This window comes from Microcebus murinus, chromosome X (genome assembly GCF_040939455.1).
Source record: "Microcebus murinus isolate Inina chromosome X, M.murinus_Inina_mat1.0, whole genome shotgun sequence".
NCBI lineage: Eukaryota > Metazoa > Chordata > Mammalia > Primates > Cheirogaleidae > Microcebus > Microcebus murinus.
In genome coordinates, this window is record NC_134136.1 from 29,968,010 (window position 1) to 29,994,346 (window position 26,337).

At 36.3% G+C, this 26,337-nt stretch overlaps 1 protein-coding gene and 1 non-coding gene across 2 annotated transcripts in view; one reads left to right on the forward strand and one right to left on the reverse strand.

Moving 5' to 3' along the window:
- Positions 1 to 26,337, forward strand: part of CENPI (centromere protein I) — a 66,970-nt gene that overhangs the window by 23,421 nt on the left and 17,212 nt on the right. The window contains exons 8-19 of the mRNA XM_012767408.3: positions 2,764 to 2,853; positions 3,193 to 3,321; positions 3,595 to 3,762; positions 3,919 to 4,039; positions 5,502 to 5,593; positions 7,115 to 7,232; positions 7,327 to 7,391; positions 11,021 to 11,112; positions 15,023 to 15,158; positions 16,890 to 17,014; positions 18,396 to 18,444; positions 18,868 to 19,086. Coding sequence (XP_012622862.2) covers positions 2,764 to 2,853; positions 3,193 to 3,321; positions 3,595 to 3,762; positions 3,919 to 4,039; positions 5,502 to 5,593; positions 7,115 to 7,232; positions 7,327 to 7,391; positions 11,021 to 11,112; positions 15,023 to 15,158; positions 16,890 to 17,014; positions 18,396 to 18,444; positions 18,868 to 19,086 — 1,404 coding nt within the window. The remainder of the gene's footprint in view (positions 1 to 2,763; positions 2,854 to 3,192; positions 3,322 to 3,594; positions 3,763 to 3,918; positions 4,040 to 5,501; positions 5,594 to 7,114; positions 7,233 to 7,326; positions 7,392 to 11,020; positions 11,113 to 15,022; positions 15,159 to 16,889; positions 17,015 to 18,395; positions 18,445 to 18,867; positions 19,087 to 26,337) is intronic.
- Positions 19,448 to 19,555, reverse strand: LOC142866040 (U6 spliceosomal RNA). Its single transcript, XR_012916112.1, has one exon. It is a non-coding gene; the product is annotated as a U6 spliceosomal RNA (small nuclear RNA).

The window sequence follows — 26,337 nt, forward strand, 5'->3', positions numbered from 1 at the left end:
TCAACTGATTGGATGAGACCTGCCCACATCATGGAAGGCAATCTCCTTTACTCAGAGTCTACCAATTTGTTAATCTTATCTAAAGCACTTGTCACAGAAACACCGACACGAATGCTTTTGTTTTTGTTTTTATTTATTTATTTATTTTTTGAGTCAGAGTCTCACTCTGTTGCCCGGGCTAGAATGCTGTGGCATCAGCCTAGCTCACAGCAGCCTCAAACTCCTAGGCTCAAGCAATCCTACTGCCTCCCTCCCTTGGGAGGCTGTAGTCCTCAGCCTCCCAAGTAGCTGGGACTACAAGCACACGCCACCATGCCTGGCTAATTTTTTCTATATATTTTTAGTTGGGCAATTAATTTCTTTCTACTTTTAGTAGAAACGGAGTCTCGCTCTTGCTCAGGCTGGTTTTGAACTCCTGACCTTGAGCGATCCACCGGCCTTGGCCTCCCAGAGTGCTAGGATTACAGGCGTGAGCCACCATGCCCAGTCGGACAACAGTGCTTGACCAAATATCTGGGCACCTTGTGGCCCAGCCAAATTGGCACATAAAATTAACCATCACAGGTATAAACCTGGCTACTGGCACTCTGGGACGTAAGCAATGGAAAGGAGTGAGGAATGGTCCTCAACTGTGCCTAGTGTCTAAGTCAAGGCTCATCTTCAGAGGGTAAAGCCCTAATGTCTTGGCAGTGTAGTGAAGGAATGTGGGCTATTAACTGTTTCTTATGTAGGTTTTCAAGCAAGCTTTCTGCCTTCTGTCCCTCTTACATCCCCACTTTTCAAAGATACCTGATCCCTCAAAATTCCTGAGCCTTTTTGGGAATTCTCAAGCATGAATCTGCTTCTTTTGAAGCTTTTTCTATTGATGTTTCTATTAGGTTTCCTTCTTTGTTCTGCTAACTTGGTTGTTGTTTGCTCATCTTCATTCTGGCTTTTAAAATTTTATTTAAATTTCTCATTTGTTGTTGTCTCCCTTCTTGTTCTCTTTGAACTTGTGTTTTATGCCTTTTTCATACTGTCTTTTTAATTGGGCTTTAATCACATATGTTCAATATGTCATATTTAACTGGATGTCTCCCCTTCACCTCTTTAGGGTTAACTGTTTAACAAAAAAGATAGATTTAGGCCAGGTGCGGTGGCTCACGTCTGTAATCCTAGCACTCTGGGAGGCTGAGGCAGGTGGATCGCTCAAGGTCAGGAGTTCGAAACCAGCCTGAGCAAGAGTGAGACCCCGTCTCTACTATAAATAGAAAGAAATTAATTGGCCAACTAAAAATATATAGAAAAAAATTAGCCGGGCATGGTGGCACATGCCTGTAGTCCCAGCTACTCGGGAGGCTAAGGCAGAAGGATTGCTTGAGCCCAAGAGTTTGAGGTTGCTGTAAGCTAGGCTGACGCTACGGCACTGTAGCCCGGGCAACAGAGTGAGGCTCTGTCTCAAAAAAATAAATAAATAAATAAGCTAGATTTAGTTAACTACACAATACGTTCTAAAGGTCTCTGTACTACTAAATATTCGTTTTCTCAAATAAACATTCCAACTTAAAACAAATGCTCTGATAACTCATTGATAATGGGTGTACAGAGGTCAGAAGATATTTTCAACATAAATCGGGTCATTTTGATTTTGTTTTAATAATTTTAATTTCAAGAAGCTGTTATAAAATAGGAATACTGTATTTCTAAGCCTCATTTGCTGCCTTACTTTGTGTGTATTCAAGTCAATAAAATTTTAGTATAGCAAGGCGCGGGGGCTCACACCTGTAATCCTAGCACTCTGGGAGGCCGAGGTGGGCGGATTGCTCAAGGTCAGGAGTTCAAAACCAGCCTGAGCGAGACCCCGTCTCTACCATAAAAAAAAAAATAGAAAGAAATTAATTGGCCAACTAATATATATAATATAAAAATCAGCCAGGCATAGTGGCTCGTGCCTGTGGTCCCAGCTACTCGGGAGGCTGAGGCAGGAGGATTGCTTGAGCCCAGGAGTTTGAGGTTGCTGTGAGCTAGGCTGACGCCACGGCACTCACTCTAGCCTAGGCAAGAAAGCGAGACTCTGTCTCAAAAAAAAAAAAATTTAGTATAATAAAACAATTTGATTACTTCCTTGGAATTCATTTTAGTGGTATTCTTTCTCTGGTATAGCCAGATATATCTAACACAGGTATCTAGCAGTGTGGACTTCTTTCATTGTGAAGTTAGTGTTTTTGTTAAGACTTGTTTCAGTTTTATCAAAGCCGCTTGGCTACTGCATACCAATTTGTGATTTCGTAGTTAATTTTCCAAGAATTATGATAAACAAGTATTAATATTTCAGTTGTTCTTTTTTCTTGGCTTCCCTTTTGGTTCTACCTTGTTGATGTCTAAATCAAGGACAAGTAAACTTTGAGTCCTGAGTTTGCTACCAGTGAGAGTAAGCCATGTTATGCTACTAAGTATGACTGATAAGCGTAAGGTATGGGCAGAAAAGAAGATAAATGGGAAAAGAAGAAGAGAGAGAATATAAGGAAGAATTGGGAGAAAGGTTGTAAAAGAGAAGATCACAAGTTGGAGAGGGTTGTTTTATGATGGTTGATTTAAGTGTCTGGTTACTTATTCCTTGATTTTCTGTAGCATCTTCCTTGTAACTATCTCTTGTGAAATTAAGGTCTGAATATATGTTTAGTTTTAGTATTTTTTTTGTTACTTTTTTGTTCTTCTTTATTTCTTTTCCCAGTTTCTTATTGGCCACGAAATTGAAAATGGCAAACTCTTATTTTATTTCAGGGAATGCAGCCTCATCTCCAGGCTTTGTTGTCGCTATATAAGTTCTTTGTTCCTGCTCTGATTTCAGTATCTTTGCCTGTAAGGAAGAAGGTAAGGGATTAAGGACAGATAAGTCATCCAGATTGAAATATGTTATTTTTGTTAAAATTAGCCTAAAGATTTTAACTAAAATGTTTAGTCTACTATTTTAAAATCCAGTATTGTGGCAGTGTTTGGGGAAAATTTTTTTAGGGATTGGCACTTCATGCTGATCTTATTTTATGTATTGAATAAATTCCTGATCAGGTAAAAAAACTTCAAATGGATTCGTATGGGTGTAAAAGATTTCATAATTTGTATACTTTCAATTAATGAAGAGTTTTAGACTTTATGTTGTTGCTCTGACTTATAGGTACCTACTCTCTTTATATTTTACATCTGAATTTCTAGATCTATTTTAAGAATTCAGAGAATCTTTGGAAGATGGCTCTGATTGCTGTGAGGCAAAGAAACCAGGGACCTTCTCCAGAACCGCTAAAGCTGATGTTAGGCCCAGCTAATGTTCGTTCTCTAAAAAGAGTAAGTATCTAAAGCCCTAAACGACTTATGTGGCTTTCTTTTACTTTTTCTTTCAGAATATTATGAGAGTACAAACTTTCTTTTATTAAATCCAAATAATAAGCATTCATATGTTAGAGGAAATTATAGATATTTAAATACATTTTAATTACTCAGCATTCTGTGCAAACACATTCAAATTCCATTAATTGAAACACCTTAACAACTGCTTTTATATTTATAATTCATAGTCTATTAAGTTCATTGATAGATTGTTTTATCTTTCTCTTTTAGAAATGCAGTTCTCACTCACTTATACCAGTGCTCAATTCCAATAGCTACACTGAACAATGTGGAAAAAAAGAGATTAGTCTTTCTGACTGTCTGAGTAACACTGGATCATTTCCACTAGAACAACTTCAAAGCTTCCCTCAACTCTTACAGAACATTCATCGTTTAGAGGTATGTGACTGGACCATGTGCTCATTTGTGTTTTCTATTTATTCTGCATGGCCTTTATTTTTGTTATATATTTTCTATATGATGATTTCCTTGTTCCAGTCAGTCAGGACTGACCCACTTTCAGATACTCGCTATTGACCAGTTCTCTCTTTGTAGGTGCCTTCTCAGATGGGCTCAGTGCTAAACAATTCTTTGCTGCTTCACTATATTAATTGTGTCAGAGATGAGTCGATTTTATTGAGGCTTTATTACTGGTTGAGTCAAACATTACAAGAAGGTAAGAATTAATACTTAAAAGCATTGGATGAATGAGGATGGAACAAAATAGTTTACAAATGGGTTTCTTTTATAAGGGTTCCAAATTCTAGACAAGAGGAGCCTTCATATGTTATAATGATTTCTGTGGTAATCATATATTCAGAGTATGAATGCTTCTGTTATAATAGTAAGGCAGTAAGAAAGGAGGTGTGGTGTTAAGGAAACACTGCTCGATGGCCACCAAAACTCAATGGTTTGCTCTACTTTGATGTCTGTCACAATCCAAGGCCTCTTCATCTTTGATTTCCAGAAACTTTCTGTTAAGTCCCCAAAGTCATAGGGTTAATGCTAACCAAACTCAGAAGAGACTAATGTATAAGCCAGAATGTCAATTTATTATTTTATAATAAAAGTAATTCTTTCTGGTGACCAAAATTCTCGTATCTGCCAGCTAGAATAGCCCCTCTCTGCTATCAGCATATATGGGAGCCAGATTTGTTATTAGAAGGTTTCTTAATTATGGAATTAAAAGAAAGAGCAGTCAGGAGTCTTTCATCCAGGATATAGTAAAGCATGAGCATTTCATTCCTCCAAGGGGATATATTTCTCTAGTGATAATATTTTTGTTGACCAGATTGAGTGTTTTTTCCTGGATGAGCAACTCCTGACTGAAATGTTTAAAGTTAGTTTTAGTTGGTTCCAAACTAGCTCTACTTCTTCTACTCAGAGTCTTTTTTTTTTTTTTTTTTTTTTTTTTTTTTGAGACAGAGTCTCACTCCGCTGCCTGGGCTAGAGTGCAGTGGCGTCAGCCTAGCTCACAGCAACCTCAAACTCCTGGGCTCAAGCAATCCTGCCTCAGCCTCTTGAGTAGCTGGGACTACAGGCATGCACCACCATGCCCGGCTAATTTTTTCTTTATGTATTTTTAGTTGGCCAAGTAATTTCTTTCTATTTCTAGTAGAGACGAGGTCTCGCTCTTGCTCAGGCTGGTCTTGAACTCCTGACCTTGAGTGATCCGCCTGCCTTGGCCTAGGATTACAGGCGTGAGCCACCTCACTCGGCCCAGAGTCTTTCTTTAGATAGAATACTAATACAATACAATTTATTAGATTTCCACTTACTAAATTCCTGCTACTCTTAGATTATACCCAGTTCATTCTAATTGAAGTTTAGGGTATTATCAAACTTAAAATTCATATGCTTACAGTTTCCTGGATTATTATGTGACAAAAAGCTAATCACACTCATTATATATGAATTTTACCAGTTTACTTTTTCACTGTAAGCTTTCCCCTATGTTATCAAGTTGTTAAGGAGTGTCTCATTATTACCTCCACATACTTGTTACAATTTATAGTGTGAGTTGGCTAGGATGTATGAGACTTAGGGCTTTTTTTGTTACTTGTCGCTTTAGTGATAATTATGTTTTATGCAGTTTTTATTGTACGCTCAGATGCTTATGTTTACTATTTCTGCTCAAGAATGTGTTTGGAGCAAGGTGAATAATTATGATCGTGGAAAAGAATTTGCCAACTTTCTGGATACTATCATCAGGGCAGAGTCCTTCTTACAAGTAAGATTCTACTTCCTACACACTCTACCAATCTTTATTAAAATTTGTTTAGAAGTCCATTAGGAACCTTTTCTTTGGTACTTGACATCTTTTGTAAACAATATTTGTTCAATTTGAAACTCATTATAATAGAGCTGAGTTGGACTGACTTTTATCTTTGCACTGTTGGATTTGAAGAAAAAATATGTTAAATCATACAAGTAAAAGGGAAAGGCCTATAATTTAAGAGAATAAACTGAAGATATAATTGAATGCATGTGATTAATTGAATTAGCTAGTAAAGTAAATCTGATAGGGTTACTATATGTGTTTTTGTGATCAACAAACACTTTTTGAGTGTCAATTATGTTTCAGCTCAATGAGCTATTTGGCCTTGGTAACCCTGAGTTTTATTTTAAGCTGCAGCTCAGGTCTTAGCACCATCAGGAAACCTTCACTCATTACACCAGTATGGGTTAGCTTCTTATACTATGTGCATAGCTCCCTGGCTTACGTCTATCATGACACTTTCAGCATCCATTTTTTTTCACACATTATGAGCTTCCAGCAGGCAGAAACCATGCCTAACTTGTCTTCATGTACAGGTGTTCAGCTTGATACCAAGTACAGAAGAGATGCTCAATAAATGTTTGTGGAATAAATCTTAAGGATTTGGTGTGACATCATGTAATTGGAAGTTGGGTGTGGATGACAATAGTAAGGATAAAGGGAGGACTCTAGGTTGACTTTGGGTTTCCTGCTTGGTAGGATGGATAACATTGACTGAGAAAGGAATATATGAGGAGCAGGATTGGAAGAAAATATAAGTTTGATTTAAGAGATTCCTGTGGGACATCCAAGACGTCATATCCACTACACAATAAGATAACGAGTCTGTAGAGTTCAGGAAAGAGATTTGGGCTAAGATACAGATTTAGGAATCTTCCTGGTAAAGGTAGTGGTTTTAGCTATGATATGGATGAGATTGTCCAAATAATTCATGTCATGAAAAGAAGGTCTAAGATAGAGTCCTGGTACATGCCACTATTTAAGGGTTATGGTATTAAGGAAAAAAGAGAATCCCTGGATCCTCACTCTGGTGGAAATGTAAGCAACCTAGACATTCAGGCCTCTAAAGATGGAGCTGCTTAGAGTTTGGATTTGTTCTATGTTCTGTGACTAAATTCTAGTTCTATTATATAACATTGTATACATTTTATTGACTGTTCAAATTTATTGCATATACCCCAAAATAATAAATTTATCTTTAGAAAATATTCCATAACTTGACTTTTATCTTCTTTTCAAGTGATGAAGTTTTATGGTGTTTGAAAACAATATTGATAAAGATGGCAATGTATGTAAATACTACTCATCTCATCCTTTTTATGAGGTCTGGCACCTAACCTATGGCTTTTATTATAAGTGACAAAAAATTAGTCTAAGAGTGAAACAACTATAGCATGAAATAAACTGGTTATTTAGAGAGTAATTATGACTGAAAACTTCCATCTAAGGCTTTACTATCCACTTGTTTTACAGGAGGGGTTTTATTCCTGTGAAGCATTCCTGTATAAGAGCATTCCTCTCTGGGATGGCTTCTCTTGTCGATCACAGTTCCTTCAGCTTGTGAGCTGGATTCCTTTTAGTAGCTTCTCTGGTATGTATCATAAAAATTTGGAGTCATTTAATTCCATTTAATATGAATTAAAAGGATTTGAATTATCTTTTTTTTTTTTTTTTTTAATTCCTAGAGGTGAAACCGCTTCTTTTGGACCATCTTGCACAGCTCTTCTTTACATCAACCATTTATTTCAAGGTAAAAAAAAAAAAAGAAAACTTGCTTAGATTCAATAGGAACTATTATTCTGTTGCCAGTGGTACATGACAAACTGCTATTATAGCAGTGGTTTTCTTTCTTTCTTTTTTTTTTTTCCTTTCCAAAGAAATATATATTTTTTTTATTTCAGGATATTATGAGGGTACAAACATTTTCTAACAGTATTCTTTTGGATCTAGGCTTTAAGGTGCTGCATGAATAAGTAGGACTCAAGTCAAAGTTAATGCATAGAATTTTCTGTTTTTAAGATGTTGTCACATATAGTTTTCCTGAACTGTTTCACTTGTAGCAAATGACAAAGTAAATGAACAAATGGCAAATTGTATATTAATAAAAAACTGGGAAACAGTTTGTTATTTATATTTTTGTAGATATGTTTATTCATTTCACAAATATTTATTGAGCCCATGCTATATATTAGACACCTTTCTTGAATACAGTAGTGACCAGAGTAAACAAAACTCCCTGTGACGTTTATGTTATATATTTATAGTACAGTTATTTTCTGCTAATAAAATTGTTCCAACCTTATATGATATAAAATGTGTTACAATTTTGGAGTGGTCTCCAAAAAGACCTCTGTGGCTTCCAGGAGTTCTGCCTGAATGAGTTTGAGAGCCCTTTATTATAGAATATTTATTCCTATTCCAGAAGAATGACAATATAAGTGATGTTTCTTTCACAACTTTCTTAAACTTAAATCACTTACTGTTGACCATATTTATAGGAAAAATATGTTATCCTGGTTAGTGTTTGTCATAATTGAATGGTACTTTATTAATTACCTATCACATTTTTTATTTGCAGTCTATTTATATAACTTTTACTACCTGACCACTACCATCATTCGTGTGACAATACACACCAATTCTTCTAGCTAATAATTTTTTAGGGATTTCATTTTGCAGTTTTTCATGATTCTATCCCAATCTTCTAATTGGGTTATTCTTTATTTCCTCTCTTATTCCACCAATCTAAAGAGCTATTTACTATAAACATTAGGCTTGACCATAGCAAATTGCCATCTTTTGTAGGTCAAAGATGGTTGACGATTGACAGTTTCTTACGGTTCAACATAACATGCATATACATATTTACGCACACATATATTTGAGAGTAAGGGGGTGGGGAGAGGGAGGGAGGGAATAAGTGAGGGAAACAGATAGTGGGCCAAAGACAGAACTCAGGGGAATACACAGTATTTAATTCTCAGGCCAAAAAGGAGAGTCTGAAGGAAACGTAAGAAGGAATTATATAAAAAGAACTAGGATAACGGTAGTGCCAAGGAAACAAAGGGAATACAACAAACAACTTTTTTCATTGAAGAATTATGCCTGGGAAAAGCCCTATAAACCCATGTAACATTATTATTTTTGTTTTGGAATGTTAATTTTCCAATTTTTGTCCTTACTGACTTATCATTTTTTGTATAGTTACAAACATAATGGACATAAATATAAAATCAGAATACAAAATTAACATTGCATAATAATTTCTGTGTTTCTACATAGTCTTCATAATATTTCTAATAGTGGCACCATAGTCCAGAGTACCATAATTTAATTAGTCATTTCTCTATTATTTCTTTTTTTTTATTTCTTTTTTTTATTACTTCATATTATGGGAGTACAAATATTGTTAGGGTTACATATCTTGCCTGTGTCCCCTCTCCCCCACCCTGCTGTGCCTGATCCAGGGAGGTTTCTTGCTGCATTTAGCTGTTTATGTTGTGTGCCCAGAGAGCATTCTCTATTATTGCTAATTTGCTTCTATTCTAGGAATAGATAACTGTTTTGAGAATGTTCATAATATAGATTTTTTTTTCTTAAAACTATTTTTTTGGCATACATTTCCAGAGGTGAGATTACTGGATGAAAAGAAAGGGTTTGAACATTTTATGATCTTGATACATATTGCTATTCCTTTGCTAAAGGGATGTGCACTGCAAGTTTTTGGAAAGAAGAAGGATATAATGGATGAAGTGCTTAAACAATAAGGGTCTAATAGTCTTAGAGAAAGAATTGAGGCTGGTCCAAAGGTAGTGAGTTATCTCACTTGATTGTTCATAGTCAGTTACAGATTGAACTCCTTGTTCTACTATTTTCCCCCCTTCTCACTACTGCACTTGACTAGTCTTTTAAAAAATTATAAAGAATTGGGATTTGGGAGATGATACTAGAGTAAGGGAGACTAGCTGGGAGGATAAAGCAACCTCAGAGATGTGGAGGCCTGGTCTAGGGTAGGTAGAGTGGGATTGGAAAGGAAATGAATAAGTAGGACATTTTGAAGGAAAAAATTGATAGGACTTGGTGACTGGAAATGAAGCATGAAGGACACAAGATGACATTAAGCTTTCTAGCTTAGATAGTAAAAGAACTAGGGATGTTTTGCCTGGGCTAGGGGGAAGACTAAGATTTTCTGGTTCCCTTCAAACATTTGAAACATTATCACATGGAAGGAGAAGGTCTCTGTGTGCCTGCAAAAGAGAATTAAAATATGGACAGTATCTTGTAACAAGTAGAGCAGACTTAAAATGGAGTGAAGGACCTTCAGAGGCAGTATCTTTCCTGACAGTGCAGTACATCAGGCAGAGGTTTAATGGAGATATTTATGTAGAAAAGGTTCACATGTAGGGTAGAACTATGTTCCTCAGCCTTTTCTAAAAGCCCATGTCCGCTTCTCATAAAGACTCATACTTTCCTTTGATGTGGCTGCAGGGGTAGAGTGAGTGGGTGGGTAAATAAAGATTTTTGTTTTCTAAATATAACACAGTAATATTGAATATCTTTTCTAATAAGAAAATTCTCTGGTTGACACTGGACTATTGTTTTAGATGATTCCAGAGTTGCTTTCAACTCAAACATATTTCTAACCTGAAAGTGAGATGTCAATCTTTAAAAAAAGACAGTATTAAATAAACTGTTTTGTGAAGTAGCAGTGAGCACCCTATCATTGGAAATACTCAAATAATAACTACTCCATTATTAAGGATGTGTAAGAAAGGTTTTCTGTATTATATAATTTTGGATGGCATGGATTGCTCTTGAATTTATAATCATAAATGCCCTGGATAAATTTTTGTCATGACTGTAACTTTTTGTATGTGAATGAGGCCCTGGGAAATCAAGGCAAAGACTGAGAAAGGAAGACTAGGATTGTTTATTTTCCAAAGTCATAGAAGATAAGATAAATTTATATGACCATGAAAAAGGGAATAAATTGTAGTTTGGATTACAAGGTGGAAAGAATGGGGAACTCATATCTGTAGCAACTTCAAAGGATCTCTGAGAGGGGACAATAAGGATGCTGTTTTTATTTGATTATGTAGTATTTGTCAGGGATGAATGTAATTTAGAGAAAAGTCTGTTCCTAGGCTAAGTTGGGGCAGTCCTATTGAGATATGTTTCTTGTAGAGAGAAAATGGCAAAATAAACTTTTACTTGCATTCATCTGTCTCCTGGAGACTGATCCTGTCGGAGCAGCAGCTTTTGGGTTCTAAATTGGATGTGGTCATCTCCATGATCCCTTCCACCTCTAAGCCTCTGTTTGTTCTGAACACTGTTATGTCATAATGGTTTCATGAATGATTTTTTATTTTGCCCCCTCAGTGCAGTGTTCTTCACAGTCTGAAAGAGCTACTGCAGAATTGGCTGTTGTGGCTTTCCATGGATATCCATAAACCTATGATGAACAGTCCTCTGTGAGTTATCTTATAATCCCCCATAAGGGATGTTCTGTACAGAAATATTTGCATATGTTGGTAGTGTGGCATAAGACCTGTTATTTTCATTTAAATGCTTAGTAATGCTTTTCTGAAAGATTTTGACACTTTTCACCTTTTTTTCCCATAATCCTGAGAGAAAGGTGAATTCTCCAGATTCTTGTTATATAAATTGGAAAGCAACCCCTTGGCCTCTAAGTGACTGGCAAGAGTTAATATAGCACTGGAGAGATGAGATCAGAATTTGCAACTTTAACTTCCATTCAGTTTAACTCACTTTATAAAATGTATTCTTATATGTAAAGTCTATTTTAATGATGGCTAGAAAAATTTCTGAGGTAATTTTGCTGTGTAACTTTGTTTTTATATTCCTCTAATGTATTTTGGTTATATGCATTAGTTTATCTTGAATTTGGAGTTAAAAATCTTTGGCTTCTCCTATATTCTATTATCAGTCACATTAGTTTTTTGGCATTTTTAAAACTTTACATCATAGAAAATTGCAAGCATAAATGTAGAGAAAGCCATGCAATGTTACCCCATGTACCCATCATCCAGCTTCAACAGTTATCAGCTCATGATTAACCTTTTTCATTAATAACACCCTTCACCTTCCTCCTAGATGATTTTTAAGCAAACCCAGATGTCATTTCAACTATAAAAAGTTATACCATTATGATACCTAAAAATTAATAATTCTTAATATCTTCAAATATCTAACCAGTGTTCCATTTCCCCTTAGCTTTTGTTGCAAATAGTTGGTGGTTAGCTTGATTAAAAGATTAACCGAGGCTCATTTATTTTGTTTATGTTTCAAAACATTAAGGAGGCACAAATGTTATTGTTACATGGATAGCTTTTATAATGCTTAAGGCAGAGATATTAGTGTGCCCGTCACCCGAATAGTATTTGTTCATTGTACCTTATAGATAGGTTTTTCACCCCTCCCCCTATTTTTCCATTACATAGTATAGTTCCATTTTTCTTATCCCTGTAGTGATTTCCTACTTTGGTAAGAGAATGGAGAATAGAAACTTCTTGTGAGTAGCTTAGAAAATTGTTTTTAATTCTTCATATTCATTATTACACTGTTTCCATATGTGTCTGATCACTTTTAGAAGGAAATGGGAGACTGGGTGCAGTGGCTCACACCTGTAATCCTAGCACTCTGGGAGGCCAAGGTGGGAGGATCACTTGAGGTCAGGAGTTTGAGACCAGCCTGAGCAACAGAGTGATACTCTGTCTTTACAAAAAAATAGAAAAATTAGCCAGGTGTGGCGGCTACTCAAGTGGCTGAGGTAGGAGGATCACTTGAACCCAGGAGTTGGAGGTTACAGTGAGCTATGATGATGTCACTGCACTCTAACCGGTGTGACAGACTGTCTCAAAAAAAAAAAAAAAAAAAGAAGGAGGAAATGGAGCATTTAGTGGGTAGTAAAAACATCTTGTAAAGCTGTGTTTCTCAAAGCGTGGTCCTTGGACCAGTAGCATCATCATCACCTGGAAGCTTATTAGAGATGCAAATTCTCAGGCCCTGCCCTAGATCTGCTGAATTACACTCTGGAGGAACAGCCTAGTAATCTGTTTTAATACTTTTGTAATTCCAGTGTAATCTAAAGTTTGAGAACCACTATTGTAAAGAAATTGCACTTAGATATTTAAATTCTTCTACCTAAATTACATTAAGAATAGTATGTTTGGAGTGGCTCTCCCTAACCTGCATTCCCCTACTGTGGGCTACTGAGCCTGGACCCAAATTTATTCATTCTCTATTCCCCAAGATAAACAAGAGATTTTTTTTAAAAAAAGAGTAGTATGTTTTGCATCTATAATCTTTGGCCAACTTTCAATGTAAGTCTCAGGTACTCCTGAAATAGGTTCCTTACAATTTCTATATTATTGTTCTAAAAATATTAGGGTCACTATTATGAGAGTCATAAATGAAAGGAGAGCACTTAAAAAGGAGCTCTGCTTTCTAAAATTCTTAAAGCAAATAAGTGGACATACATATAGGTAACTTTGCTTGTCATGGCAATATTTGGCATTTATACTATAGTTCTTAAGTTCTCAGTAATTCTTTTTATTTTAGAGATATAGGTATGATGTCCTATTTCCATCATATGACTGTATGCCATATGATTGTCAAAAGGGAAGTAAATTGTACTTACAGATCATAAGAAGAAAAGGGTAGAAAACCATTTTCAATGAAGGTTCTCCAGGCGGCATTTCTGGTTGTCACAGTGACTGGGAAGGGAATACAATCATCATATAGTAGGTGGGAGCTAGGGATGCTCAATATGCTGCAGTGGTTGGGAAGTAGGAGGCAGTACTCAACAGTGAATTGTTTCTTCCAAAATGCCAGTAGTGTCCTGTGGAGAAACGCTTCAGAAGAGGCTGTTCTGAGCAATCATTGTTTCAAATTATTTTCAGAAACATTTGCCAAATGCTGCCAAAAATCATAGTTAAGATAGTTTTGCAGATAGCCATCTGACTAGGCAGTTGCCTGCCTATTTGAATGATTTCCTAACTCTTGCCTGCTTGCTCTAGCACTGAACCATCATGGTGGTGGGCAATGGTAGAGTCATCGTCATCTCTCAACTGCTAAGACTATATATATATATTTTTTTTTTCCTTGTACATAACCATTGTTGAGGTATCAATAGGAGGGTAAAGCTATGAGGTTCACATTTGTAGGTCTTTTCCTAATACACTTAACAGTTGGTTGAAGGACAGGGTTGTTTGGATGGATGGACTGAACTAATTATACGTGTGTGTGTGTGTGTGTGTGTGTGTGTGTGTTTAAAGAAATAGGGTGTTGCTCTGTCACCCAGGCTGGAGTGTTCAGTGGCGTGATCATAGCTCATTGAAGCCTCCAATTCCTGGGCTAAAATGACCCTCCTGGCTCAACCCCTTGAGTAACTGAGACTACAGGTGCATGCCACCATGCCTGGCTAATTTTACATTTTTTGTAAAGATAGACTCTCACTATGACTGGTCTTGAACTCCTGAACTCAAGAGATCCTCCTGCCTCAACTTCCCAAAGTGTTAGGATTACAGACATGAGCCACCACTCTGGGCCCCCATGTGTGCTTTAAAGAGACTCCATTCATTGATTTGGGGAGAACATGTAAAATATCCAGATCTGGTTTTTACTAGAAGAATAAAAGATGCTAAAATTTTTGCTAACCTTTAGGATTGAATTCAATTCCAGTGAAAATATTTTTAATAGCATTTTAGCTCAGGAATTCAGGCACAACTAGGTTTTGATTTGTGTACTGTAGGTTTCTTTCAACCATTGTGTTACAATGTTTCTGACATCATAGGAAACAATTCCTAAAGACATTTTAATGTTTATTTGTGATTTGGTTGGGATTAATTAGTTCTCATTTTTTCTAGTTTACTGTGTTATTTTGCCCATTTTCAGATTTTATCTTGAATTTTTTTTTTAAGTCAACAGAATGTCATAGCACTTATCTTGAATTTTTCATGTTACTTTGACATGAACTCCTTTTTCTGCTTATTTATTAATGGAGTACCCATTTTCTAGTGGTTTTGATATTTCTTACTCAAGGATTTCCATAAAAGCCTACTTGGAGCTTCTTAGTATTTTATTTCTCTGGAGTTCACTAGTAGAGTCTGGTTGCTGAGGATGTTCTATGAATTGATCTTAGTGGTTGTCTAGAGGGCTAAGTTTAGAGTTATGATTAATCACTTTGATTTTTTTAAAAAGTGAATTACACATTTTTTAAAAAAGTGAATTATATGTGAGAGCACTGATAGTTTTCAAAATCCTTACCAACTTTTTGCTATGTATTATCCAGCTTTAGCTTGGAAATTACGAGCACTTTTGCTACTGGATCTGAATGTTATGTATGGTTTCTTATTGCAGAGAGACAACTTTGGGTGGATCCATGAATTCTCTGTCTAAACTGATCGACTATGTAGGGTGGCTGTCCACTATTGCAATGCGCTTGGAGGGCAACAGTATTTTCTTGCTGCACTTTATTTTGGATTTCTATGAGAAGGTATTACCCTTTCCATATTCTCTATTTAGATTTTGTGATGGCTGTCCATGTTACTGTCCTATTATTTAAATTTTATGTACAGCCATTAAGGTGGGCTAGGATTAGCATAGTAAAAATAACTTCACAGTTTGAAGTTAATAATTGTTTCCCATCTCATCCAGGCCCGACCCTGCTTAGCTTCTGAGATCAGATGAGATCGGGCGTGTTCAGGGTGGTATGGCCGTAGGCAGAAGTTAATAATTATTTTCTCGCCCTGAGTAACTGACTTTCATAAAACAAAGTAGAAAAACAAATGGTTGGTTTTGGGATCCAGGTACTACTTTAATAGACATTGACCTACAATAATGCTGGCCCTAAGACAGAACATTTTGTTCATCCATTGTACATCCTCAACCCCTGGAAAAAACCAAAAGTATCTTCTTAGGTTTTTCAAATCTCCCCTTCTATCTTTGACTTGCCTTATTTCCCCTGGTACCTAGTACCTTTATTATTCTGATCCTCTTCTATTATTTTATAGTATTTGATCTGGACAGAACTATTATCCATGAAGTATCCATTCCCTTCACCAATACCTACTCTTGTTTTACGTATTTCCTTAGAAGCATGCTCCTTTGTTTTCCAGGTTGACAGCTAATTAATATGATAAATAAATATTTTGGGGACTTCAGGAGAAAGATATGTTCCCTTCATCCACAACTCTAAGACCTCTCCCTAGAAAAAAATGAAAGATTTTAAAAATGATTTTCCAAGGCCGGGCGCGGTGGCTCACGCCTGTAATCCTAGCACTCTGGGAGGCCGAGGTGGGCGGATTGCTCAAGGTCAGGAGTTCGAAACCAGCCTGAGTAAGACTGAGACCCCCGTCTCTACTATAAAAAAAAAAAAAAAAAAGAATGAGACCCTGCCTCTACTAAAAATAGAAAGAAATTAATTGGCCAACTAAAAATATGTATAGAAAAATCTAGCCAGGCATGGTGGCGCATGCCTGTAGTCCCAGCTACTCGGGAGGCTGAGGTAGAAGGATTGCTTGAGCCCTGGAGTTTGAGGTTGCTGTGAGCTAGGCTGACGCCACGGCACTCTAGCCCAGGCAACAGAGTGAGACTCTGTCTCAAAAAACAAATGGTTTTCCAGTAATAATCCTTTATGGTAAGGTTGATGTTTGATGACGTATATTTTAAGCAGGCTTGTGGTTACCTGTTCTATTTAGGAATCAGGCAGGTCCAAACCCGATGTTATAATATTGCTTATCTTATACTAGTGATTCTTTTTTTTTTTTTTTTTTTTTTTTTTTTTGAGACAGAGTCTCACTTTTGTTGCCCAGGCTAGAGTGAGTGCCGTGGCGTCAGCCTAGCTCACAGCAACCTCAAACTCCTGGGCTCAAGCGATCTTCCTGCCTCAGCCTCCCAAGTAGCTGGGACTACAGGCATGCGCCACCACGCCCGGCTAATTTTTTGTATATATATTTTTAGTTGGTCAATTAATTTCTTTCTATTTTTAGTAGAGACGGGGTCTCGCTCAGGATGGTTTCGAACTCCCAACCTCGAGCAATCCGCCCGCCTCGGCCTCCCAGAGTGCTAGGATTACAGGCGTGAGCCACCGCGCCCGGCCTATACTAGTGATTCTTTGGGTAACCTTGGTTGAGGAGTTCTGGGGAATAATCTGTATTGATTACTGATGTTATTGATATTGATTACTGATGATATTGATAACTGATGTTATCATTCTTCTCAAAAGGTATGTGACATATATATAAATTATGACCTTCCGTTAGTGGTGTTGTTTCCTCCTGGCGTCTTCTATCCTGCACTCCTCAGTCTGGATACCACTGTTTTGAACCAGCTCTGTTACATTATGCACAGGTACAAAGCCTTTTTACCATTTTATGAAATAGTATATCATAATTCTGTCTTCATCTTTCAGCCACAATACAATAAAAATTCCTATTCATTTTCTGCCAGGCCTATGGAATCAGGAAACATGGCCTTCTTTTGGACATGACCTTCCAATATAGGGCTATGATAGCTGTGTTGTTTTTAAATCCCTCATTGCTGTGATTATAGAATAAAAATTTATAGTTAAGGATCTGTTGTGCAATAGTACCATTGTACTCAGCATTGTTAATTCTAATTACTGTGTCTTAAAGAAAAATTAGTCATTTGCTGACAACTGATAAAAGTGTACGTAGCTTCTCTGGTAAAAAGATCACTTTCTTAGAGATAAGAGGAGCTATTGCCAATTATGTGAAACTGTAAGTATTATTTCTGATCTCTAATTCTTTCACTTAAAAGAATAAAATTATTCTTTTCAATCCATAAGTGTAGACCTTTTTGGCATAATTTGTAGAACTATGTCAAGGTTAAAATGTTTTAAAGCTAATTAAATAATAATTCTCACACAAGAAAAAGTTATAGTTCTAAATTTCCCCTTTATCCTTTTTGCTGCACCTATTTTTTTTATATTATGAAAGTATGTTCTGTAATAGTGACTGACTGCTTTTGAGCTTCTGTTACAAAATTTTTTTGAGAGAGTCTCACTCTGTTACCTGGGCTAGAGTTCCATGGCATCAGCCTAGCTCACAGAAACCTCAAACTCCTGGGTTTAAGCAATCCTCCTGCTTCAGCCTCCCAAGTAGCTGGGACTACAGGTATGCAACACCATGCCCGGCTAATTTTTTCTTGTTTGTATTTTCAGTTGTCTGGATAATTTCTTTCTATTTTTAGTAGAGATGGGGGTCTCGATTTTTTGCTGAGGCTGGTCTTGAACTCCTGATCTCAAGCAGTCTTCCCCTTTTGGCCTCCCAGAGTGCTAGGATTACAGGTGTGAGCCACCATGCCCAGCCAGGTTTTTTTTTTTTTTTTTTTTTTTTTGAGACAGGGTCTTACTCTTGCCTGATCATAGCTCACTGTAACCTTGAGCTACTGGGCTCAAGCAGTCCTCCTGGCTTAGCCTCCCAAGTAGCTGTGACTACAAGTGCTTGTGGCCCTACCTAGCTACTTTAAAGCATTTTTTGTAGAGATAGGGTCTTGCTATGTTGCCCAGGCTGCAAGTATCCAACTTATTGAACCTCGATTAATTTTTATTCTTTGAGGAGAATATACCACAAAATGATAAAAACCTTAACTAGACACCTGGATATTTTTGTATGTACACATTTGCATATATTCACATTTAAAATGTACATTTTTGTTTATTTTACATTTCAAAGGCATGTTAACTGTTTCAGTCTTTTTGTTCTATTAGGTATCGTAAAAATCTGTCTGCTGCAAAGAAAAATGAGTTGCAACAAAAGGTATGAATGATAAACCTCTGTTACATCACTGTTGTTTAAAAATTGAGCCAGCCACGGTGGTTCATGCCTGTATTCCTAGCACTTTGGAAGGCTGAGGCTGGAGAATCACTTGAGCCCAGGAGTTTGAGACCAGCCTGGACAACATAGTGAGACCCTGTCTCTACAAAATATTAAAAAATTAGCCAGGCGTGGTGGTCTTAGTTACATGGGAGGTTGAGGCAGGAGGATCACTTGAGCCCAGGAGTTGGAAGCTGCATTGAGCTATGATCATACCACTGTACTGCAGCCTATGTGCCAAAGCAATGCCCCATCTCTAAAAATATATATATTAGAAGTTGAATCTAGCTATATATGACCTGTTGGGAATAAGAAGGAAAGGGAGAATAATAGGTGATGATAACAATTTTATTTGTTTTTCATTAGGCAAAACCACAGTTCAGTTTCAGCAGCAAGACCTATGAAGAGTTTAATCACTATTTGATAGCCATGGTTGGTTGCCTGTGGACATCCAAACCCTTTGAGAAGGGAATATGTATTGACCCCCAAATCCTAGAAAAAGCTGGAGTAGCAGAATATAAAAGCAGTTTAAATTTGGTTCATCACCCTTCTCTACTGAGTTATGCTGTTTCCTTTTTGCTACAGGTAAGGATATTTAAAGAATTTTTTAGATTTTATATAGTAATGTTGTGATGGTGGAGATATGAAATGCCATAAATTTAGTGTGTCTGAAATGCAAGTCTCTGTCCTCTAAAAGAACTTAGGCTTATAGCAGATAGACTTGTAAACAAATTACTACAATACAGTGTGGAAAAATGAGAAAAGGTATAGTTATGAGAGAGTGATTAGTTCATTTCTGCTTGAGTAGAGGTGATTTCAGGTAAAGAAAGGCTTCATAGAAGTACAAACTATCATAAAATCCTCCTAGACATGATGGAAAATGTAGTCTAGATAATATTATAATTAGAATTATAGTCTTAGCTGAAGACTGCAGATTTTTATTTATTTTTATTTTTGTTTTATAATTTTATAATTATGTCATCCTCACGCAGGGGCCATGCTAATCTTCTCTGTATCGTTCCAATTTTAGTATATGTGCTGCCAAAGCGAGCACAAGACTGCAGATTTAATGGATTGATATATGCAGGCAGGTGGCAGGGTGGTGGTGATGGTGTCTTTTCAGGACTTTGTTTTCAGCCATTTCTGTCATTTTCAACATTGTCAGTGACTTGGAGAAAAACTCAAAAGGTGTCCATCTTAAATGCATGGATGACACAACAGGGTGGGATTACAAATACCCTGAAAGAATTTGGATTCAGAATTCCCTTAACAGACTGAAACATTGAGAAATCTAACAAAATGAAAAAAAATTATACAGAGTGGGGGAGATATTCTTTGAATAAATGTTTAGTATATGCATACAATGAACTCAGCACTACAGTGAACAAGACGCACCTGGGTGTTGTCCTCATAGAGCTTACAGTCTAGTCAGGGAGGCATTCATTAAATAGACATCTTAGAAGAAACAATGATGAGTAGTGAAATAGGGAAAGTATAGAGGACAGTGAAAAAATACAGAGATGTTAAGTTCAGGCTTTGCAGAAATGATGCTAATTGAATTTTTGAGGGATGAACATGAGCTTGCCAAGACAGGAGCAGAATTTAAAGAATAGTACAAAGGTGCTGAGCAAAGATAGTTACGACAGGAATCAGCAAACATTTTTGTAGATGGCCAGATTGTAAATATTTTAGGTTTTGCAGGCCACATGGTCTCTGTCAAGACTACTCAACCTTGCTGTTGTAGCATGAGGGCAGCCATAGACAATGCGTAAACAAATGACTATAGTTGTGTTTCAATAAAAGTTTATTTACAAAAACAGGTGTTGGCTGGATTTGGGTTTTGACCCTTGTGTTAAAGCCTTTTATGTTTGAGGAACTTGAAGTAAAATTGTAGGACTACAGCAGTGTTTTTACTCTGACTGAGCAGCAGAATTGCCCAGAGTGCTTTTCCAAAGTGTACATCCCTTGTTGCTCCTACCCTGAGACTCTGATTTAATAACTGTGGAGTGACATTCATGATCTGCTTTTTAAATATAATATCTCTGATATACAGTAAGCATTGGGCTTTTCACCCTGTGAGCCTGCCATGTTATGACACAGCACCAGAAACCAACCAGATGCAGTCACCTGATCTTGAACTTCCCAGTCTCCAGAACTATAAGAAGTACATGTCTTTTATTTATAAATTACCAGATCTCAGGTATTCTGTAATAGCAACAGAACACTGCCTAAGACATCACCTATTCTTTCAGATTGTTCACTTTTCCCATTAACCTTAGCATGTTCTTCGTGGTTATTTTAAATTGTTGGTGTCATAATTCCAAAATCTCTGTCATCTATGTCTGATTCTGTTTCTTGTATTTTCTCTTCAGACTGTTTCTTTCTTCTTGCTTTCTAGCATGCTTTGTAATTTTTTTGTTGTTGAAAACCAGACCTGACATTTCGTAATAAACTGAGATAAAGTGGTCTTTATTGTGAGAGAATATGTTCATGTGAGTAGGAGTTACACTGCATTTACTATTTGCTGTAATTGTAGGTATCTGAAACTTTTGCCTTTTCTAGAGTCCTTGTTTTTGTATGTTTTGTTGTCTTTGAGTTTTCATAGAAACTCTTCCTTAACTAATGTTTGAGCTTTGCAGTTCTATCAGCTGTAATCCTCTGTTATGCAGAAGCCTTGTGACTTTGCGGGAGGGCGAGCATTCTATAATTGTATGATTAAGTCTCAGTCTTTTAGTAGGACTGTGCCCCTGCATTGTGACCTAGTCACTTAATATCATATGTTTTATTATAATAGGAATATATATTCATACTTGAAAGCTGAAAAATACAGAAAAATAACATGAAAGTAAAATTTATAAAGAAAAGAGTTGAGAGCCACTGGGTTAGACGATAGAATAGTAAGCAGATGATGTTTTGAAATGTAGTTAAGGATCAGATGTTGAAAAAAGTAATATGAAGGCCACCAAAAACAAATTGCTTGATTTCAATATTTGAATAAAAATTACATTTTTAACTATTCAGAAGAATTTCAGAAGCAGTATATTTTAGTGATTTTTCTGATATTCCTTCTTTTTATTTTCTTGCCTTCATAATAACTTGCTTGATTAATATAGCATACAAAAACCTGTTTTAAATTAATAATATTACTGTTACTATGAGGCTACTAGGTGAAATTTAAAATGTTTTCAGTTCTTTTTCTCCCTGGAATAAATCCTTTTAAAAATGTACAGTACACACTATTTTACATACTGTTAGGTGCATTTGTTTCAGTTTGTTTTCATGTTTTAGAGATTGCTTTTTTCTTTTAGATTTAATTTTATTCCTGAAATATGTAAAACATTTACACGATTCTAAGTTCTAAACTATGAAAGTCTCATTTTTATCCTTTTCTCCTCCATCTTTTATAATCTTCTGCATTGAGGTAGCCATTTCTGTTGTTTTGTTTGTTTGTTTGTTTGTTTTTCCCATCCAGTGTTTCTTTTCTTTAAACTTAGTCAACATTGTTTTATAATCTGTATCTGATCATTACAATATCTGAAGTTTTTGTGTGTCTTTTTCTATTGCCTGTTTTTCCTGCTGCTTTTTTCTCATATGTTGTGGATATATGTTTTCATTTCTTTTGTGTATTAATACTTAGAGGTGGGAATGCTGGATCATATGGTAACTCGATGTTTAACCGTTGGGACAGCTTCCAGACTGTTTTCAAAAGTAGCTCCACCATTTTACATTCCTACCAGCAGTATGTGAGGGTTCCATTTTTTTTTTTTTCTTTTTTTTTTGAGACAGAGTCTCACTTTGTTGCCCAGGCTAGAGTGAGTGCCGTGGCGTCAGCCTAGCTCACAGCAACCTCAAACTCCTGGGCTCAAGCGATCCTTCTGTCTCAGCCTCCCAAGTAGCTGGGACTACAGGCATGCGCCACCATGCCCGGCTAATTTTTTCTATATATATTAGTTGGCCAATTAGTTTCTTTCTATTTATAGTAGAGACGGGGTCTCGCTCTTGCTCAGGCTGGTTACGAACTCCTGACCTCGAGCAATCCAGCAATCCGCCCGCCTCGGCCTCCCAGAGAGCTAGGATTACAGGCGTGAGCCACCGCGCCCGGCCTACATTCCTACCAGCAGTATGTGAGGGTTCCATTTTTTCCACATCTTTTTTATACTTGTTATTATCTGTTTTTGTGATTCTAGCCATCCTAGAGGTGTGAAGTGGTATTTCATTGGAGTATTGATTTGCATTTCCATGATAGCTGTTGATGTTCAGCATCTTTTCATGTGCTTCCTGACCATCTGTATATTTTTTTTGGAGAAATATCTATTCAAACTCTTTGCTCATTTTTTTCATGAGGTTATTTGCCTTTTTATTACTAAGTTGTAAGCTTTCTATATTCTAGATATAAGTCCCTCATCATATATATGATTTGTGAAAGTTTCCCCTTATTCTGTGGGTTGTCTTTTCACTTTTTGTTGGTGCCTTTAGATTCACAAAAATTTTTAATTCTGATGAGACAAATTTATAATTTTTTTCTTTTATTGCTTATATACTTTTATTGTCCAAGCTAAGAAATCACTGCCTAACCTAAGGTCATGAAGATTTACTCCTGTATTTTTCTAAGAGTTTTATTCTTTTTTTTTTTTTTTTGAGACAGAGTCTCACTTTGTTGCTCAGGCTAGAGTGAGTGCCGTGGCGTCAGCCTAGCTCACAGCAACCTCAATCTCCTGGGCTCAAGCAATCCTGCTGCCTCAGCCTCCTGAGTAGCTGGGACTACAGGCATGCGCCACCATGCCTGGCTAATTTTTTCTATATATATTAGTTGGCCAATTAATTTCTTTCTATTTATAGTAGAGTTGGGGTCTCGTTCTTGCTCAGGCTGGTTTCGAACTCCTGACCTTGAGCAATCCGCCTGTCTCAGCCTCCCAGAGTGCTTGGATTACAGGCGTGAGCCACCGTGCCCGGCCTTTCTAAGAGTTTTATAGTTTTAGCTCTTATATTTGTATTTTTGATCAATTTTGAGTTGACTTTTGTAAATGGTGTGATATAGGTTTCCAACTTCATTTTTTGGTGTGTGGCTATTCAGTTGTCCCAGCACTGTTTACTGAAAAGGCTATTTCCCCATTAAAATATCTTGGCACCCTTGTTGAAAATCAATTGATCATAGATGTATGAACTCTTGATTCTATTTTATTTGCATATATACATATGTATATATGTGTGTGTGAGTGTGTGTCTATTCTTATGTGAGTACAATGCTGGCTTGATTAGTATAGATTTTTATTAAGCTTCAAAATTGGGAAGTGTGAGCTCTCTAATTTTCTTCTTTTTCAAGATTGTTTCCTCTGTTCTTGGTCCCTTGAAATTCCATATGAGTTTTAGAATCAGCTTGTCAGTTTCTACAAAGAATCCAGCTGGGATTCTAATAGGTAGTGCCTTGAATATGTAGATAAATTTGGGCAGTATTGCCATCTTAATATTAAGTCCTTCAATGCATGAACATTGAATGTCTTTCAATTTATTTTGGTCTTCTTTAGTTTTTTTTCAACAATGTTTTGTGGTTTTCAGAGTATAAGATTTACACTCTTTAGTTTATTCCTATGTATTTTTTGATGCTATTGTAAATAAAATTGTTTTCTTAATTTTGTTTTTGAGTTGCTTATTGCTACTATATAGAAATGTAATTGATTTATGTATATTGATGTTAGATTCTGTAACCTTGTTGAACTCATTTGTTAGTTTTTTTTGGCTTTTTAGGGTATTCCTTAGGATTTTCTATATACAAGATTATGTCTTCTGAAAATAAAGATAGTTTTATTTCTTCCTTTCAAATATGGATGCCTTTTCTTTGTCTTGCCTAATTGTACTGCCTAGAACCTCAGTACAATGTCAAAGAAGTGACAAGAATGGCAACTTAATCATAGGAGAAAACATTTAATTTTATCACCAGAATGATATTAGGGGTTTCTGTGGATGCCCTTTATTAGGCTGAGGAACTTCCCTTCTATTTCTAGTTTGTAGAATGTTTTTATTATGAATGGGTGTTAGATTTTGTGAGATGCTTTTTCTGTATCTGCAAACATGATCATGTGGCTTTTGTCCTTTAATTTATTGATATGGTATATTACATTAATTGAGGTTCAGATGTTTAACCAACCCTGCATTTTTGGGCTAAGTCCTATGTGATAATAGAGAACAATTTTTTTTACACGTTGCTGAATTTTTAACTTTTTTATACCCCTCTATAGCACAAGCTTGTGAAATTCAGGAAGGGCAACCTAAAACTTTTTGACAAGTCTTGTAGATTCTTGGAGACAAAAAGCTTTGATTATTGAAGAAAATATTAAAGCAAGTAAATGACCAGTTTGGTTTAGAAAATCCAGCTCAGGCTGAATTGTCATGTAAAACTTTTTATTATGAATAGTGCTGCAATAAACATGAGAGTGCAGATATCTCTTGAATATACTGATTTCTTTTCATATGGCTATATACCCAGCAGTGGGATATCTGGGTCATATAGTAAATGTATTTTTAGTTTTTTGAGGAATATCCATACTGTTTTCCATAGTGGTTGTACTAATTTACATTTCTACTGGTAATATACAAGCATTCCCTTTTCTCTGCATCTTCACCAGCATTAATTATTTTTTGTCTTTTTGATAACAGCCATTTTAACTACAGTGAGATGATATCTCATTGTAGTTTTGACATTTCTCTGATGATTATTGATGTTTAGTATATTTTCATATACCTGTTGGCCATTTGTATGTCTTCTTTTGTGAAATGTCTGTTCAGAGCATTTGACTGTTTTCTAATCGGGTTTTTTTTTTTTATTGAGTTGTTTGAGTTCCTTATATGTTCTCAGTATTAATCCCTGTCAGATGGATAGTTTAAAAATATTTTCTCAGGCCAGGCACGGTGGCTCACACCTGTAATCCTAGCACTCTTGGAGGCTGAGGTGGGAGGATCCCTTGAAGTCAGGAGTTCAAGGACCTCCTGAATAAGAGTGAGACCCTGTCTCTACTAAAAATAGAAAAAATTAGCTGGGTGTGGTGGTACATGCCTCTGTAGTCACAGCTACTCAGGAGGCTGAGGCAGGAGGATTGCTTGAGCCCAGGAGTTTGAGGTTTCTGTGAGCCAGGCCGATGCCATAGCCCTTTAGGCTTTTGTCCTTTAATCTATTGATATGGTATATTACATTAATTGAGGTTCAGATGTTTAACCAAACCTGCATTTTTGGGATAAGTCCTATGTGATAATAGAGAACAACTGTAGTTAAAATGACTGTTATCAAAAAGACAAAAAATAATTAATGCTGGTGAAGATGCAGAGAAAGGGGAATGCTTGTATATTACCAGTAGAAATGTAAATTAGTACAACCACTATGGAAAACAGTATGGACATTCCTCAAAAAACTAAAAATACATTTACTATATGACCCAGCTATCCCATTGCTGGGTATATAGGCAACAGAGCAAGACTATCTCTGAAATAAAATGATAAAATAATTATAATAAAATAATAACAATTTTCTCCCATTCTGTGGGTTATCTCTTCACTCTGTTGATTGTTTCCTTTGCTGTGCAGAAGTTTCTTAGCTTAATGTAATTCTGCTTATCTATTTTTGCTTTTGTTGCTTGTGCTTTTGAGGTCTTTTCCGTAAAATTTTTACCCAGACCAATGTTATAAAGCATTTCTCCTATGTTTTCTTCTAGTAGTTTCATGCTTTCAGGTCTTATAGTTAAGTGTTTGAGTTGATTTTTGTGTATGGTAAGAGATAGCAGTCCAGTTTCATTTTTCTGCATATGGATATCATTTTCCCAGCACCTTTTATGGAAGAGGGTGTCT